Consider the following 19708-nt stretch of genomic DNA (forward strand, 5'->3'; position numbering starts at 1 on the left):
TTTCCATCAGAGGGATTCAAAAGATGATCAGTGAAATTGATAGTGAAGAAAAAGTGCTCCCAAGTTAGAATATTAAGACTTCACTTCCCACTATTATTTTTCACATAAATAACATATTTTGTTATGCCAAAACCAGAAAGCAGCTTCATGATTTATATGTGGATGGGGCTCTAACTCAGTAACATTCATAAAACAGTGGGTTCCAGATAAAAATATTTTAGAAGAGATACCCATACAGATAGCCACACCAAAAATACAAGCTTATCACGTAAGTGTTCAGCTTGGATGATAAGCACTTTGGTTCACTATACTAGTTCTCCTCATTGGTAATATGCTCCTTTCTGGTCAGTCTGTGATATTCCATTTTCCCTTGAAACGTCACTGTTTTCTGAAGCATTTCCATCTATGTTGGATCCGCTTCAAGTATAAGCTTCTCAAACGCAAGCTACTAGCTAGTTACACTTAAAAAGTTTCCACAGTGCCATGATGACGTAAGAGTCACTTAGGAAGCCTATCTAAAAGCAGATTTCAGGGGCTGGGGATTTAGCTCAGTGGCAAAAGTGCCTGCCTGGCAAGCGCAAGGTCGTGAGTTCGGTTCCCGGTACCGGAGAAAAACCAAAACCAAAAAAAAAAAAAAAAAAAAAAAATCAGATTTCTAGACCCACCTTTGAATCTGATAATGCAAATCTGCGTGGCCGATGCAGATGATCTTGGATTATACTGATAGATGGTGTCCTAAGCTTTATTGAGTACAGCCCAGTCAAGGGACACTACACAACAAAATCTTTAGGGAAAAAAACAGGCTTTTTTCTGATTTTGACATATGCATAATTTTATTAAAGCAAAGAAGTAAACATAAACGTAAGACCCCACCTCCATTATCTCTCCTAATTTTTATCTTCATTGAGAAACTGTGCAAGGTTAAGTTTACTTTTTTCTAGTGCTGCTGTTTTGGCTCGTCTTGGTAATCTCGTCTTCATTTCTGATTCTGGTTCAGGAACCTCATGATCACTAGACAGATGTTGAAAATACATCAGTTTAGATAAGAGCTTTAAAACCCATTTGTTTATAAATAAAATGTTTCTGACTGCCGTTCTGTCAGACTGTACCTGATAGCTGGATTCCACAGAGCTTCAACTAAAATCTCAAATAATAACCAGAATACATTGGGGATCCAACAAAGTGGATCATGCAAAACCTAGCTCATTTTTTATATACTACTGAAACCTGATGTTATACAGGGAAACAAAACACTAAACTTTTGTAATGAACCTTATAAAGTTTAGCCAAGACTTAATCTAAAGATATGTAGTAAAAGTATACACAACTTTACCAATGAACTGATGAATGCAAGACAGCTATGAACTTTTAGTTCCAACCGTGGCTTAATTGACAGAAACCCAAAATACCACTGTTTATCACACAAACCACAAATATATTCAAAGTGTAGACATCACTGTTCTATTACTGTAAATGCACAGAACTCGAATGTGTCTACATCAAGAGTTTGCTAATTCGAGGAATCACACATGTAATTAGAAAAATACATAGAAATATAAATTGAGAGAACATCCTCAAGATGACTGCCTAGTAATACTAAAGGCTGTGCCATTAGCTAAAAGCACACAAGCCATAAATCAAATGCTCTTGATACACAAATGGAATTTTAAACTATGTATCCAAGTCATAGCTATTCATAATTTTTACTATCTTGTTACATACTGAGCTTCTCTCACAGAAGAAAATTAAATTCTTTTCTACTGCTTGACACACACAGATAGGCTTCTTTATATATCTAGATATGGCACACCTTTCAGACTCGGCCTCAGCAGCCCGACGCCTCCTGTTTGTCCTAGATGACGCTGTCACTCTTCTCTGTCCTTAAAGACAGTGTAATTACAGAAATTTATTATCAGTTGCTTATGGTTTCCAAGCTAATTTCCAAGTTGTCTAACTCCTTTTTGCAATACAATTCTCTTCAACACATTTTATGACACCTTGATGCCAATTATCAATATACCATAGAAGAAAAAAAAAATACATGAAGATTAAAATGTACATTATTTTGTTAAGTACTGATAATAGGCAAGGTAAAATACTGTAAGTTACTAAGCAGCAAGTTTTAGTCCAATGCGTTTGGGGACAGAGCTTATGGACATGTTAAATGAAAAAGTACCTTTATTATGGCTATAGTATAATGTATATGGACAGATAAGTGAAAATTAAAGTTAGAAAGGTAGGTTAAGTTCATGAACAGGTCATGAAACAGAACTTTATGTACCTAATTTTTTTTAAGTCAGGGTCTCATATGGGGCTCAGCCCCAATTCCAACCTCAGCCTCCTGAGTCAATGGGACTATAAGCTTGCACCACCTGCCCCACCTTGAAATAGAAATTTAATCAGCAGGACACTGTCTTCTTGTAAAATATTTAAGTATCTTCTTAGCCAATTCAAATATGGGTTCTAAGCTATATTTCAATATAAAAACTAGAGCCTGTGTATATTGGGAATTGCAAGCATTTCACTTGCTAGAAATTTACAAGGTAAAGAAGATAAAATTTGGCCTGTGGTATTCCTTATTTAGAATATATAAAATACGAAGTAAAAGTTGAGACTATTAAAACAAAGGATGATATTCCTAAGGTATATTATGTGACTAATATTTATCAAAAGCAAACTGTTCAACTGACATTTGAAAATTACATACCATAGTCACCTTCACTCTTTTCTTCCCTCATAACTTACTGATTTGCTTTTAGTAATGCATTTATCTCTAGAAGGCATCCAACACTATGGGAATAATTTGGAGCAGTATCTAGTAACTGATGTTTAGATAACTGATTGGTTATAAAACAACTTTATGGCCAGGTAACATTTTAGAAAAAAAAATTTAAACCTGTTTAGAAAGGGTCTTTAATATTTTTCAAAGATTAAAATCATGGTTGGCTCATTGGGTGGGATTTTTAGTGTTCTTCACAGTAGTTTGCTTGGATGTACTTTCTGATTCTTCTGTAATAAGCATGTTCTGCTTTTGTAACAAGTAAATAATAAAACAATAAAAACATCTTGAATTCAGATTTTTTCCAAGTGATCCCTTAACAGTAAACATGTACTTTATTCCAACAAATCCTATATTGTTGGATATCCCTTGGGAAATAAATTAAGATTGGAAGATATGAAATACGATGGCAAAAGGAAGAAAATGAAAAAATACCAGGAAAAGATGGAAAATGCTTAGTAATATAAAGAGTAAGACACAATAACATTAAACTAAACTAACCAAATACTAATCTAATTAAATTGCCCTTTACAATATGATCTTTTGTATATTTGTCAAAATCACTTAGACTAACACTGATTTTATAATCAGTATTACTAACCCAAGTGAAAGAATTTTTTTAAAAAGTTAAAGATACCTAAGACATTTAAAAATATTTATCTCCAAGTAAATAAGAAAACTTGCAAAGAGTTTTTCATTGGAAGACAAAATTTAAGTTTTAAGAGGTAGTCAATCCACATACCTCTTTTAGTCTTCTGCTGAATGGATTCTGATCCTTGGGTTGCTTTTATGTCTTTAAGGGGAGTCATAAATACTTCTTTATTCTTTTCTATTAAAGGAAGTAATACAACAATGTAACTAAAAGACAGTCTCATGAAATGCGGTAATACCTTGGTTCATGAACGCTTTTGTTTACAAACAATTCAATTTGTGAACAAAAGCATTCAGTAAAATTTTGCTTGTGTTCACAAACTCTGCATTGGTTGATAAACTCAACCTGGCCATCTCCCACAAAGTGCAAAAACAAATTAAGTTCATAAATTGGGTACCACGGTATTTTAGATGATTTTTTCATCTAAATGACAAGCAGCCCTATTAGCAGCGGCTTATCTAAGTCACTGTCCCCAAATAAATGTGTATACAGCAGTAGAAACAAAACTGCCAAGATGGCTATGGAGTCCCAAGTACATGCAATGAAACTGAAAAGCACAATAAACACATCAGTAATACTCTTTCCCAAGAGGATGAATTTGAAAAAGATTTTCACTGATTCCTGAACCCAAACACATGAAAGGAGAAAAAAATATATTTCAGGAAAGATGAAAGATACTCAGGTGAGTGTGGCATTACCAGCTTCATTTTCAGAAACAGTAGCAGTTGTGCTGGCGTCCTGTGCTGCTACAGTCTGGCCACCGACTTCTTTATTTCCTTTTTCTACGTGACTCTTGATTTTCTCCAAAGCTCTCAGGCATGTCCTATCTTTTACTTGCTATTTAAAAACGGAAGAAAAAAAGTAACTTTTTAAAACAAAGTTTAAAGTTTGTTTAAAGTTTAAAAGTTCAAGAAAGTTTATACCAATAGGTAATAGTTTAAAAATATTCTTACACTTCATGAGATTTACAGAGTACTTCAAGCAACAAAACCACAGTATTCTCACATGTAAAGAGCAACCATCTAAATTCTACTTTAATATAAACTCAAGCTAGTGAAGAGTATTAAGAAACTACTTTACCTCCAAAATCTCATTCAGTAGAACCAGAAGATCTTTTGCAAGAGTGCTGCTGAGTTCTAAGGAACTCAAAGCTTTTGTATAGACCCGAATTTCTGGGGAGTATGGGCTTGTTAAGATCTCATTGCAAATTTTTATAGCCAGGTTGTCATGCACCGTTAAGGCCTAGAAATTTGAAGAGAAAAATCTCTGTAAACTGAAAATGCTACGAATACAATTCTACACATCTAATACCAAATGCAAAATGTCTAAAACCAAACTTAACATCTCCCCGGCTCCCAAAACAAGCTCCTCCTTGAATTCTTGTAGTGAATGCCGACACAGAGCCTAGGTCCAGCCCTTAAAACTGAAGTTGCTTCAAGCTTGGTGGCCCAACGTTCCCAACAGTAGAACTGATCCAGGCTGATGAGAGCGGGCACTGCTCGAAGTCACACCGCTTCCCCTAAGGATCAGTCCACATCCAGATACAATGGTCCAGCTCGTTTCACTCTGAACAACTTAGGAGAACATCCCACTTCTAAAGCTCCCTGTGGGATCAGCAGAGGACTCTGCTCTACTCGCACAACAGTTGCCGTGGGTGACTTGGCCGTCACCCAGCCTACTTCCCTCACTCCCCCAAGAGGCCGATCATGACAGCAGCCCCAGTCCAACCGTGCAGAACAGCTCCCGCGAAGTCGTAGTTTGCTTGCACTCTCACCGCCCTTGCACCTTGATCTCTTTCCCTTAAGCTCTTGTACCCATAATTTTTTTGCAACTATGTTAATTCCTATTATTTCTACTTTGTACTACTTTCTACAACTTTTTTCTGTAAACTTTTATCTCCTAATCAAACATATTTAACTGCTTTATTAATATTTTCTTTTTTTCATCAATTCAAATCATATCATCACGGACCACTAAATCATCTTCCTAATAAGTAGCTTTCATCCTACGCTCAGTTATTCACTGTAATAAGGCTAAGTCCAAATTCCCTACCTTACCCTTTAAAACATGATTTGCATAACCATCTACAATTACTACTTTTCTTTCTACCCAAACCATTTCTTAAAGCTCAACCAGGTCCAAGTGAATTTTACAGTGAGTTTTAAAATTATTAATCCTCTACTTTTTACTGTATCACCAGTCTAGCCCTTCTCCAAAGACCTAAAGTGCTTGGTAGCTGTAATGACCTTCACCATACCCTGCCACATGTCTTTGCTAATGTACCTTCCCAACCACATGTAATACTGTGGAGAGTATACAGTTACCAGATATCAAATAAGCATCAGAAAGCAGTATTTTCAACTTTCAATTAGCATCTGAAATCATTAATAACCCATTACATTTAAAAACTGGTAGGAAGTTTCACCAAACATCATTAAGGGCTTTTCAAACCCAGCTTATTTTGTGGGTCAGACTTTTCTTCTTAAAAATATGCTTTATTCAAGTTCTGTCCTTTCATTTGTTCCTTCTTTTAATGGCAAAATCACAGGTGAGCCAACATTTGAAAACTCAGTCAGTCCCTGATAACAATGATTAACAGCCAGCACTGGTGGGGAGGGGGATAGACAAGGTGATGAATTTTTAATAACTTCTCAGCAAAAATGTAAGAAGTGAATACTTCTATCTCAATGATTTGTTTATATTTCCACAAAGATCTTTTTCTTCTTTTTTACTGTGTGTTATAAACCACTCTAAAGACAGAAGTCTTGAGACCAAAAGGCGGCTCCTCACTCTTTCAAACAATGTATGACAGGAATTACTCTGCAAAAGAACAACGTGATCTGTATGCAGTTACTACCCTGTCTGTCCACAAGCTAACATACTCATCCACCTGATAATCTTGGGAATTCTTGGCCTGAGGATTTAATCCGCTTGGTCTTGTTAGATCGACAAGCAATTCTGCAACATTTGTGATGTCCACTTCAGCCAAAGGGGACGAAGCAGGAGCACTGGCTAATATTCGTAGAGTTGGAAGAAAGGCTTCTTCAAAGCACTCTTGATTCGTCCTATTGAAGAACAATGTGAAAGTATGCCAGCAGAATATTATCAAACAGAGAAAAGCACAAGTCTAAAAAATATTATTTTTTTTTTATTTTAAAGATAAAAGGAGGGAAACATTAACAGACATACAACATTTTACAACATATCACAAGCACAATACAGACAATACAGAGTTACAAACAAAGCGGTAGGGAATTAACAATGGTGATTGTACTACATTAAAAAATATTATGTATAGCATTCATCCCACTAGGATGAACTAAATTTTCATCTAGGTAGATCAAATCTGTGTAAGTTCTTCCCATGTCATCATTTATTGACTCAGAAATAGAGTATCCAAGAAAACGACATCATAGATACAATTCCCCCGGGGGAGGCGGGGGGTGGATGAATGAATGTAACTTCAGGTCGTATCACCATGAGTGCTTACCTGCTCGCATAAGCAAACATGGGGAAGAACACGCCCAGGCAGTGCCGAAGTCGAACATCCTCTTCGGTCACAGGATTGTACCATAGCAAAATCAGACGAGAAAGAATCCTGCTACTGACCAAAACCCCAGAGAACATCAGCTTGGCTAGTCCTTCTGCAGCTCCTGTCCTGAGTTCAGACACCTAATAAAGAAGACATTCGCCAAAAGAAATTTTTCATCTGTATTTTCCTTTTAAGCTTCACAGTGTAGCCTGTTCTACAATACTTTTAAATGAACTAACCAAAACTCACTCTTTATGAATTTGTTAAAGGCATGTGAAAAGATTTTTCTTCATGGCTAAACTAATGAATTGGAGCAAATCAATCCCGCCAAGAAAACTTTAGAACTATAATGCTTCCTTACACATGTTGGGAACCCAAAAATCAAAACCGCGTTCATCTAAATGTAACACTCAGCACTAGCGCTTCGCACATCCCAGCTGCCTGATCCCTTCTGTGAACTTCTGTGCTTCAAGTTTTTCAAATACAGAAAGGGAGTAAGGAAAGGACTTATCACATGACTTACACAGTAAAAAATGATACATGTGAAGCTCTTCTATGAACACACGGAAGCGCTAGTTCAAAAGCTTTTTCTAGACTCAAACTATAAAGATACAGAAGATAAGTGCACTGTGAAGCGCTGGAGCCCCGGTTGGTGCTTTCCGCACGCTAATATCCAGAGCGCGAAACAGCGTGTGATGGCTGCCGCATACTCGGGCCTCACACGTGCGGATGGAACAGACACTACGACCCCCATTTTATAGATGAGGAAACAGGCCAGAGATAGTAAACACCTTATTAAAGATTCAAACCAATGTAACCAGAACACAGATCCACAAGTTTAAATTTGTAACTACGATATACTTCCTGATACCAAGAGTCACTCATTTGACATTCAAGCACAAGAATTTGTATCCAGATAGGACTTTAAGTCGTAAAAGCATGAGAAAAATCGTGAATTACAGGCCCAGAAGAGAATCAAAGAAGTTTAGAAGTTTCTAGGGGGTTTTGTTTTGTTTTGTTTTGAGACAGGGTCTCACTGGGTAACTCAGGCTGGCCTTAAACTCAATATGTAGCCCAGGCTGGCCTCAAACTCGCAGCGATCCTCCTGCCTCAGTCTCCTCAGTGCTGGGGTTACAGGTGTGCCCAGCAAAGAAGTCTAGTTTAAGAAATGGTAAAAATTAATAAAAGAGAATCTACTTTGGCCAGAAAGAAATTTAACTCATTAGTTACTAATGAAAAAAAGATCATTCACTTACTATGAAGTAATCTGAACGTTCACGAGTTTCCTCCCTTGGCATTATGAAGAAGACTGTGACACTGGACAACCCCGACAGAAAGTCAGGATTACAGGTAAATAACAACTCAAAACCATGGATGTTTGTCTAATATCCAGGTAGTCACCCAGCTCTTTTTGGATACTAGTTGCCTAGAATATCTTTGTTCATCCTTTCACTTTCAACACTTTTTTTATTTGGGTCTAAAATGAGTTTCTGGGAGACAGTTGAAACTTGTTTTTTCGTTCATTTTGTTTTTATCTCTTAGCATTCTATTGCAGACTCAATCCATTTATACTTTAGGAAATGACTTATAAGAAATCACTTCTGCCATTCTGCAGTCAAGCTTACATGATATCAAGGACAATAATTTACTGATAAAAATACATAAAAAATATAAATTATAGACACTATACAATAGTTTCAGAAGTTCTCCAACAATAGCTGGAAAACTTCACTACTCACTTTCAGTAAGAAAGTAGGGGACGTATCAATATGGAAAGAAAAACCTAACAATATTATTAAAAAATAAACTTATAAAAGCTAAATAACTCTCAATAAGAATGCCAAAACAGGCTTTTCAACTAAAAGTGCTGGGACCAATGTCCAAGGCAAAATAATGAAACTGGACCCCTGTCTTACACCGTGTATGTGAATATTTACTCAAAATGCACCAATAGCCTAAACATAAAAAGAAAAACCATTAAGCTTTGACAAAAAAACACAGAGATAAATCTTGATGACTTGGATTTGGTAATGCATCCTTGATATATCAAAAGCACAAACAACAAAGGAAATACATAAATTAGTTTTCATCACAATTTAGAATTTTAGATCGCTCAGGAGATCATAGTTTATATCTAGATGTTCTTCCAAAGCATGGTGCACTCACAGGCAGAGCTGCTGGCAGGTGACTGAATTACGGCGTGGAGCAGCTGACTTGCTGCTAGGAGGCGGGGTCCGACAGAAGACACCAGGTCACCGGGGCGCACCCTGGAAGGGGATGTCTCCCTTCCCCACCCCTTTGCTCTCTGCTTCCTGGCAGCCACGAGGTGAGCAGCTTTCCTCTACCCAGGCTCAGCCATAATGCCTTTCTGCCTCGGGGCTGGCCAACTATGACTAACAACATGAACCAACATAAACTTTCTGAATGTGAGAGCGATCTGGCTGCGACATCTGTCACCTCATGGGTCACCATGGTGGATCTGGCTAATCTGACTGGCTCAGCGGGTGTCCCCTTCCTCCCTCAGCACTCCAACTGCATCCTTCCCAAAGCTGTCTAGGCACTTGGTAGAAGAGGACGAGCACCCCGGATAAAGAAGGACTGTGTCTTCCACCAAGGGTATAGAAGTAGCTGTGTTCCTGCTAGAACCTCCAAAAAAGCTCTCAAAATAAACTTTCTCCTTTAACTTGTGGATGTCAGGTACTGTGTCTCAACAAGAAAAGTAACCACGACAAAGGACATTATGAAGAAAGTGAGAAGATCCTGTAAAATATAGACAATATCTTCACATTATCTAAGCTGTTAGAGACCATTATACATACTCATATATAAGGAAGTCCATAAAAATAACCAAATTTAACAATAGGCAAAAGACTTGAACAGGTATTTCTTCAACAGGATACACAAATGGCCAGGCAGATGAAAAGACATCCAACTCGTCATTAGGGAGGAGCCAGAGACAAAATGCAGACTGGTTGTTACCAAGGGCTGGAGTGAGGAGTTTCTTTGAGAGAAGGAAAGCTTTCAAAATTAGAGACAATAGCTGCACTACGCTGTGAGAGGATTAAATGGCAAATATTCGCTTATAAATTATTAATTTAATTATATCAATTTAACTTCAATAAGCAACACAATTGGTATAAAAATTTGTTAATTAAATGTTCATATATGCTAAAAAAATTTAATTCAAGAATAGCCTGAGAAAAAGTATCTAATCTCACATCCTACCTTATGCCTTCCAACGCAATGTAAAATTATTCTGAACTATGTCTTAAAACTCAGGTAAAAAATTTAAAGTCTCTAAATCACAAATCATCATTTACACCGTAAAAGAGGAAAAGTAACAACTCTTTCTAATAGCCATTTGTTCTTTGCATACCAAATTTATAGTGAGAAATTAGCTATGTTAGAAGTGAAAGTTAAGACTTAAGATATAAAAAAAACTTAAAATATATCCAAGTTCAAAAAATATCAAATATAAAGAACACAAATACAGGCTGCAAATGGCACTTAATAATCAGGGCTGGGATTCTTACCTCGCTATCTAAGAAGTCAGAGAGAAGTTTCAGAACACTCTTAGCAGTCGCAGTCTCTTCAACTTCGTTTGATTCTTGCTCGTCATCACTGTTGGTTTCTGTACCCTCACACGGCAGGGCCTGGACTCTCTTAGCTTTAAATGGTTCAATCCCAAACGTCATCAACTGGTCAAAGATTGCCTTTAAAGCACTTATTTTAATTGTGATATCATCAATTTGCAAAACCTAAGTGAGACATTCCCAACCAAAAGAATTTAAGTACAATAATTTAATTCTGTTCATTCTGAATAAAACTAATATATATCTTCTATTTCCTTAGTCAAATTTCAATGACAGTGTCAACTTGACAGAAAAGTACAATTTCAGAAGTATAATTAAATGTTCAACTTTAAAGATATATATATTTGTACTGTAACAATTAGAACTGTAGTCCTTAAGAAAAAGTTAACCTTTGCAATAAAAAATTATGGAATTAAAATCTGGCTAAATTATAGCAATTGTTTCTTTCATTTTAGAAAGAAGAACAAGGCAGATGCAGTGATGCATGCCTGTAAACCCAGCTACTCGGGAGGCCTGAAGCAGAGACCACAAGTTCAAGTTCAAGGCCAGCCTGGGCAAGTTAGCAAAGTCCTAGCTGAAAATAAAGAAATAAAGAGGACTGAGTATGTAGCTCAGGAATAGAGCACCTGATAACATGTGCAAGACCCTAGAGTCAATGTCCAGTACCATAATTATAAAAAAAAGAAATAAAGAGGTGAACGCACAATCCAGCAGTTTGTATAAATGTATCTTGACTTACATACCAAACAGACACCAAATGTCAAAGTCATGAAAAAAAAATAAGGCTCAATATTTCCGTTATGAAAAATTAACTATATTGTATAATGCAACTAAATTTTAGTTACTAAAAAAAACTTAGGTTTATAACCTGGCCTATAAAACTAAATAAAAGTCGTCTATTGTAAGTTGGTCAAATTAATAAAATACACTTGAAATTTTCAAAACTTTAAAAGAAACTTCAGGAGCATACCCATTATGTATTTTCTGATAAAAACAAATGAATCAATCAAAGCCAAATGTCTATTACAGTATGTTATCACGAGTGCTCTCTAGAAATTCCAAATATGTTACTACCTTTGTAGCAACCTGGTTTTCTTCTCTTACTTTCGTCCCTTACGGGGCAGCAACAGCTCTCAACACTGGATTCATAAGATTTTTAGAATGAAATAACTTCCTCTGCCTAACAAGTATTTAGAAATCTTAAATCAATTTTTATAATGAAACTTAGCAAAAAAGAATTTTTTGTCCCCAAAAGATAGCTTTTCTCAGATCTAAAATCTTCCAATAATAGTTTTAAAAATACTTTTATAAAGATAACTCATTTAATCTCTTCAGTGGTTAACTTCTTTTGACCATGGACCCCTTTGAGGGGCCAAATAAAAATAAAATTTACAATCCAAAAGAATATATAAAATGTCAGCAAATTTCACATACTGCTTTTTCCTACATTTGAATCTGGCACATCTCACAAATATTTTTAATTTATAAAAAAAGTTTTTAAACATTAATAGTCAAATTCAACACACCATCTATTTTTATGTAGCATGCAAGTTTAAAACAGTTTAGAAAAAATAAATAAAACAATTTAGCGACAAAAGTGGCTTAAACACAAAGTATACTTTAATTCTTTAAAAATGTTAAAATTTTATAAGTTTATTATTGACTAGTTTGATTTTTAAAAAACAAAGTTGTGCAATGATCTGGATAAGAACTTTGACATCAGCTTGATGATCACCAGAGGAAACTAAACAGAAACAAACAGTATCAAGACTGCGAGAGGTCATTGTGTTAAGGGAGGGAGTTTGCACTGAGTAACTCCGGCATCCTCCAGGGACCTCTCTCAGAGTACACTCCAATTGCATTTCTTCTGTCTGAAATGACCAACACACTTATTACTGATGTGACACCAGCAAAGCTTGAAGGATCACAATTCAATGTTTCCACTTTAAAGGTCAAGTGAATTTAAATATCCCCTGAGCAGTTCTACGCCATCTTCTTTGCTATAGGAACTTAAAAGTTTACCTAATTGCTCACCTCTAATCTCTGTAAGTTCCACCTTTCCTACTGAAGAATATCACTGCAGCAACTACCTTTCATCCTCTATCATTTTGTCCACTCAGTTGGGTTATTCTCAATATACAAATATGCTATATTATCTTCATTTTAAAAACACTAAAACCCATAAATCTCTTTTTACCCTAAACACTTCTCTTTCTACCACACTATTCTAGTACTAACAGGGAAAAAGAAAAGAAAAACAAAAACATCTCAAAACAGTAATCCGTACTGGCCGTCTCTAATTCCTCTCCCATCATTCCCTGTTCAGCCCACTCCAATCAGATTTCGCCTTCCACATAACTACTTTCATGCAACAAGGTCACCAAATCCTTCCTTATTTGTCAGAGAAGATCAACTATGAATCCTGATCTAGCTGTCAGCAGCACTGGACACTGGGCCTCTCCTCATGAAAATATTACCTTTACTTCTAAGACTTTACTCTCTCCCTCTACTTTCTACTTCACCTTAGTCTCCACCAGCTCCTCTTCATCTCCCCTACCTCTAAATGCTGCCTGAGCCCTAAGGCACCACAAAGTTAGCGGCTCTTCTCAACCCATGCTGCATGTGGTCTCTGAGCACGGGACATTACCAGACACTACCAGTAGCACGGCCTTCCAGACTCGTTTTGCCACCCTGGCTCCCTTATTCTCCAATCTCACATATAAATGAAGACTACACTACATTCACTTGTATCTCAAACTGCAAACTTACCATATCTAACACTGAACTATTTCATCAACCTTTGAATTCCAAGTCGTATTACACCAACTGCCCCACCAGTGTTTTGCTTCCCTGGTCCTCAGGCCTTAAGACTTGAGCACAAGCCTCCCTACCAGCATGCAAGGTCTCCAGCTTACAGGTGGCCTTTCATGGGGATTTGCAGCCTCTATAATCGTGTGAGCCAATTCCTCCAATAAATCCTCCCTCCATGTGTATGAGGGCATGTGTATGCGTAGGTGTAAAAGCACCTATGTAAGACGCTTGTATGTATGTGTATAGACACACTGACATTAATCTCCCTCAGAGTACTCCCCTTCATTCCGAACACACTACCCCCTCATTCTTCCCACTTTTAGGACCAGTTCTAGAATCCTCTTGCCGTGAACCTGTCTGTGTTGTCATGGCTGCCTTGATGTCCTGAACTGATTCAGAATGACCTTCATTGACCTTTCGTGGTCACTATGACTTTGGGGAAGAGCCTGAAGTCTCACGATACCAGACTCTAAATAACTACATGAGGACAAACCATAATGTTTTTATTTAACAAAAATGGCTGTAACTATTTTGAATCAATTCAGGACATCAAGTTGGCCCTGAAAAGATACTTGTGAATGAAGACTATCAAAACTGCTTCAGAAAGCAGCAAGAATGATGTGATAGGTGCATTCAAAGTGTGCAAGAGTATTTTAAGAGGAATTAATGGCAGTGTCTTTCACTGTAGTATATATTTTTATTCAAATGTTCACTGTAATTTCTGATCACACCAGATGTGTGCTTGTGTGCACACATACATTTGCCATTGGTTCTAGGTTTCTAGAGAATCCTGCCTAAATATACCACCCTTCTGCCGTTCCCAATAACCACAGCCTCAATCCAACCGTCATCCTCTTTCCTGGATTACAGAATACCCTCATTAGCCTCCCTGCTTCTGTATTTGTTCTTCTATACTTTATACTCAGGATCTGCAAACTATGACACAAGGGTCAAATCCAGTTGATCATCTACTTTTACACATATTTTCCAATGGTTAAAAATTTCATTATATGTGGAAATCATATGAAATTCAAATCACTTATGCACAATCTATGGCTGTTTTCACACTACAACAAAATAGCTGACTGGCTGAAATAAGTCATATGGTCTGCAAAATGCAAAATAACTATTTTCTGATCTTTTATAGGGGAGGCTTACAACCCTTCCTTGGCATATATTAACACTATACCTATTCAGATCACAACAAATTTCTTCCCATCTCGATCACGGTGGAAGCTGACGCCTTTATAGTCTTTAAGTTGCTAGACGAGAAGGACATCCTGCAAGCTCTTTCTCCTATTATTACTCTCTGTTGTGCAGTCTACCTTTGCTTCTTAAACATGCCAAGTAAAGTTCTACCGCTCAAAACTCCCCTTGCTTCACTTTTCACTTCTCTGTGCTATGGGCCCCGGTGTCAAATGAAAACTGAGGCCTTCCTCAGTTAAACAGTCGCTACCGCCTCTGCTCAGTCCTTACTCCTCTGCTTTACTTTCCTTCATCTGAGATATTGCCTACTTGTGTTTCCCCCACAAGAATATAAGTTCAATTAGCACAACTTTAAAGAAAAAGAAACACAGAACAAAAAGAAAAAAATCAAAATTCCAGAACATTACTATAGGAGGGTAACAAAGGTTAATACATTGCACATTGTTACCTTCAGTTACTCAGAGTACAAGATATCAGCATTTAATTGCCCAAACAATATTAGTACAAACCTACCTTATCAATGAACTGAGAGAAATTAGTAGTGTAACTATTTTAACTATCTGTTGTATATGTATATTTTTTCCTTTTGCTTTTCCCATCCTTCTTTTTTTCCACTCCCCTAAACCAGTTTAGCACAATTTTTACCTTCTTGTTTTTTTCCACCACCTGTCATATATTCTCTAAGCCTAGAACAGTGCAGGCATGTAAGATACATAAATATGTGTTACATAAATATGTTAAATTGACATTTCGTTATTTCTCAAAAAATGTCTTGACGAGAAAAAGAAAATTTTAGTACCTAAACATGACAATCATTAAGCCTCAGAATAAATTCTTAGCACTCTCTCCACAGATACAGAGTATTTCAGGAAATGTAATTGAGATTTTGCCAGGAAATAAACCCTACCTGCAACAGTAACACGAAGTGTTTACTTGCAAAATCCTGACTCTGTAGTCCACAGCATCCCAAGCATAACACAGCCAGATTTCTTATTACAGGATGGACACTTACTATTCCGGGAAGAACCTAAAGTAATTAGATATTAAAATAATTTGCAATAGGGCAAGAAATTCAGCAGAGTATGTTAAAGTCATAGTCAAAATGCTAACTTCTACAAGATTTTATAAATCTACTTCATTTCCATATTGCCCAGTAATTCAAAGAAATAATTTTCATTTAAGAGAAAAGTAAATATTAAATTTCTAAAACAGGTAATAGCCAGTGATTTTCCTGACATGTAGTCAATCATAAGATGCCCCCTCATACCTGTTAAAATAACTCAGTGGACTCCCAAAGCTCACAGAAGATGAACTCCTTGCTACGTCATATAGTAGTGCTCACTGTATAGTATTCCCCCTTCTCATCTCACACTACACTACTCCTTTTCCTAATTTTTGGTTTTGATGCCTCCCTTTCAGCACTGTCCAACTAAAAGACTGGAAGCCACAAATGGGGACCACACACCATTTTAATCATTCTAGCAGCCACCTTAAAAAGAGTTGAAAGCAATTTTATATTTTTGTTTATTGATATTTTATTGAGTCCGACACAATCAAAATATGATCACTGTAACAAGTAGTCGTTATGAAACACTTCACAGGAAATAACTTACATTCTACTATCTGTAGTAAGTCTTTAAAAGCCAGTCTTCTATCGTTGTAGCACAGCTCAACTTAGTGGTTTTTTTTTTTTGAAAATTGATTGGGGAATTGGAATAGGGAATAGGAATGCTGAATAGGACAGCTCCTGAGAGACAGGAGGGGTCCCAAATGGGTTGCCTCAACTTAATGTTTAATGGCCACATATAGCTAGTATTAGACATGCTTCCCTTTTTCATATAGTAAATATCTACTCAAATATCAGATCAGAGTCACCCTCCATTAACAGGTGATATCCTGCCATTATAAATTCACCTATGACTATACAACCCTTCTTCACACCAAGTATCAATGGCGGAAGGGGCCTGATTTCCTGATGTTCAAGGGCAAGGGAATGAAGATAGGTCCCAGACCAGAGGAAGTGAAGGGGACAATAAACTCCTTTCTGAGATCACAATATAACCTTCTTCTAGTCCTTCTACACAGCAAGATTCCACTACTTAAAATAGTGGTATTTTTCAGCATCTCTTCTTACTCCCCAAAGAATCAAAATATTCTGATCTCTTTGTAGTGTGAAGTAACTGTCTGAACCTTTTAGACAATGAGAGCCAGGTGTTGCGGTACACACCTGTAATCCCAGCATTCTAGAAGCTAAGGCAGGCAGATCCCTGTGAGTTCAAGGCTAGCCTGGATCACATACCAAAAAAAAAAAATTATACTTTAAGTACCAGGTCCTTTAGGTGCATTAGCTTATTTAATCCTCATGATATGAAACAGCCACTGTATTTTACTTTTTATCATTTGCATTTTCAGATGTTTAAAAAAGTAGTCTTTCACTCTTTTGAACCCTAGCGAACATATTACTTTCAAACTGAGGGGAGGAGGTGGACTACAATAAAGCTTCAAAGGCTACCAACATACCAAAGATTCAATGATCCCATTCATAGTCGCACCTATACCAGTTGAAATGGACATCTCCTTCAACAGTTCATAGCACAAGATAAGACACTTCTGCAGTGTTTCAGCATCATTCTAAAGGGAAAAACAAAAGTTAACACTGGGAAGAGTATTTTCTGCCAATCTCCTCATGTTTGCTTTCTGAGGGCTTTGTCTAGGGCAGACCTTACCTAGTCATACACCACCATTTATCACATAAATGCTAGCCCTGCTACTTTCTACATTTCCAACTCATACATACAACTTCTATAAGACATTTCCTCTTGGAGGTTCCACAAGCTCCTCAAACTCATCATGTCCAAAGGGATCTAAACTCACTGTTACCCAAACCTCTCTTCTTCTTGTACTATCTTCTTAATGTATCACCATCTATGCAGCCGTCTGAAATGTACAATATATTCTTGACTCTGTCTTTGCCCTGTTACAGGCTCCTAAATGCTTTGCAAATGGTAGTTCTTTCTGCAGCTTCCTTTTCTACCGCCATCTTACTCACAATGGCACAATCTGAGCCTACTTTGCTACTAATAGTCTCCCAATTATGATGCCTGTCTAGGTCCCAATCCACTTCCTGAACAATACTGACTTTGTGAAGATTTTAAATATTAGTGGTTCACTGTGAACCTTAAGGCACAAATGCTTTAATAGTGCTTATATTACCTTTAGGGAACATGGCTCTCAATTTGTCCCCAAATTTACCTCTTACCTTTCCCACTCAATTCACTGATCATATAACCGAGAATTTTAAAACACAACATGAACTCTTTCACTAATTTTAAAATGCAACATGAACTCTTTAACTCTTACGCCATCATACATGCCATTCCATTTGTCTACAACATTTCCACAAATAATTCATTAAGGAACAATAACAAAGAGTGTATTACAGCCACCAATCTAGAGCTGCTACTTAAGTTTGAATCCTAACTCTACCATTTAGTATCATTATACTTTGGACAAATAACATAAATACTATAAAGTGCTTACCTCATAGAGTTACAGTGACAATCAAATTAATCCACATTTATAAGTGCTTGAAGGAGTGACTAACACAGGAAGAAACATCCTTAAACTGTTAGTGTACATTATTATTTTTATTTAACTCTCATGTTCAAACAACACTCTGCCTGGATTAGATACTCTGCCATAAAACCTCTGTATTTCTCTAGTCACAGTATCCATTATGCTCTGCTGTAATTGCACTGCAATAGTTACAGGCTTCAAATACAACAAACAGACACATAAATGATCAAAGCAAGTCAAGTTAAGCAACTATTACTAAGAGAATCCCCATTTGCTGATATTTTCCTGACTTCCAGTTTTCCAAACCTCCAGTTTGTCATTTTACAGATTACATTTTCAGTTGATGCTATGAATTTGTACCCCAAATTTAAAGGTCCATAATAATCCAGACATTGTGCAAAGAAAAAGAAAATTAAGCTACTACCTATGAAAATAAATTCAATCATTCTCATCGGGAAGGTGAAGTGTTAAGACACCTATCGCCAAAGAGGTCAAGGATACAGCTTACTAAACCTTCTTGTACAGTAAACTTTCCTGTTCAGCATTCTCCTTATGAGAACAGTCTAATCAGCATTCCCCAAACCAAAAGTAAAATAATAAATAATGTTCACTACAAAGGCAAGATCCTAAAAAACCTGAACTGAAGTTAGTATCAAATATATTGAAATCATTCTACTTTATGTTAAAATAAGTCAGAAGAGTCCACTTAGAAGATATTTATCAAACAACTGAGTTTTTAACAAAAAGACTGCCAAAAGCTTTAAATGTTGCTAGACATTATTTCACTAGAAATAACAAATCTCCTAAGCTAATTAAAAACACTAATAACTAAACTCTACAAAACACACATATGGCTAAGCACAACAGAATGTGCCTGTAATCCCAGCTACACAGGAGGCTATGGCAGGAGGATTATAAACTCAAGCCTTGCCTAGAAAACTAAGTGAGACCATGTTTCAAAATCAAAATCAAAATTAAAAATAAAAAAGAGCTGGGGCCTGGCAAGTATGAGGTCCTGAGTTCAATTTCCGGTACCAAATAAGAGCTGGGGATGTATAGTTCAGTGGTAGAACACCCAAGTACACAAAAGCAAAAGGAAACAAATAAAATACAGAAGTAAATGCCTAGATTAGTTTCCCTGGGAAGGGAGAAAGACTTCTAATTCCAGGAAATACCATAACAAGGGAACAAATAATATCTAGCTACAATAATTAATGCTAATTAAGGCCTTCCAAATTCAAACAAATGGAAAGAACCAGGAGAAAAAAATATTCTTTCCATTTTAATTCAAGTTATAAAAACTCCTTCCAAAGTAAATATACTATATTCAGAAAGCTGTATGGGTTAAAGAGATTTAGCATGAAAAAATTGTACCTTCTCTATGTGAACTTCTTTAATTTCAGGTTGCTCTGTCTCTTTCAACAGATTTATTTTGGCATCCTCTAGTGCTTTTATTTCTTCTTTTAACTTTGATGCCTGATTAAAATCTTGTAAAGTAATGCAATTTTCCAAAGCTTCTTTTGCTTCAATAAGTTTAACTTTTATTTCAGCTATCTAAG

General features: G+C 36.5%; 1 protein-coding gene across 1 annotated transcript in view; it reads right to left on the reverse strand.

Moving 5' to 3' along the window:
- Positions 1-804: 804 nt before the first annotated feature.
- The window catches only part of Ncapg (non-SMC condensin I complex, subunit G), a 30727-nt gene continuing 11823 nt past the window's right edge, over positions 805-19708 (reverse strand). The window contains exons 11-21 of the mRNA XM_005402493.2: positions 19524-19703; positions 17094-17204; positions 15481-15600; positions 10497-10721; positions 6922-7103; positions 6322-6496; positions 4512-4673; positions 4130-4268; positions 3522-3608; positions 1811-1880; positions 805-1011 (exon numbers count right to left, since the gene is read on the reverse strand). Coding sequence (XP_005402550.1) covers positions 888-1011; positions 1811-1880; positions 3522-3608; positions 4130-4268; positions 4512-4673; positions 6322-6496; positions 6922-7103; positions 10497-10721; positions 15481-15600; positions 17094-17204; positions 19524-19703 — 1575 coding nt within the window. The 3' untranslated portion in view covers positions 805-887. The remainder of the gene's footprint in view (positions 1012-1810; positions 1881-3521; positions 3609-4129; positions 4269-4511; positions 4674-6321; positions 6497-6921; positions 7104-10496; positions 10722-15480; positions 15601-17093; positions 17205-19523; positions 19704-19708) is intronic.

This window comes from Chinchilla lanigera, unplaced genomic scaffold, assembly GCF_000276665.1.
Source record: "Chinchilla lanigera isolate Chin_1 unplaced genomic scaffold, ChiLan1.0 scaffold00079, whole genome shotgun sequence".
Lineage (NCBI taxonomy): Eukaryota > Metazoa > Chordata > Mammalia > Rodentia > Chinchillidae > Chinchilla > Chinchilla lanigera.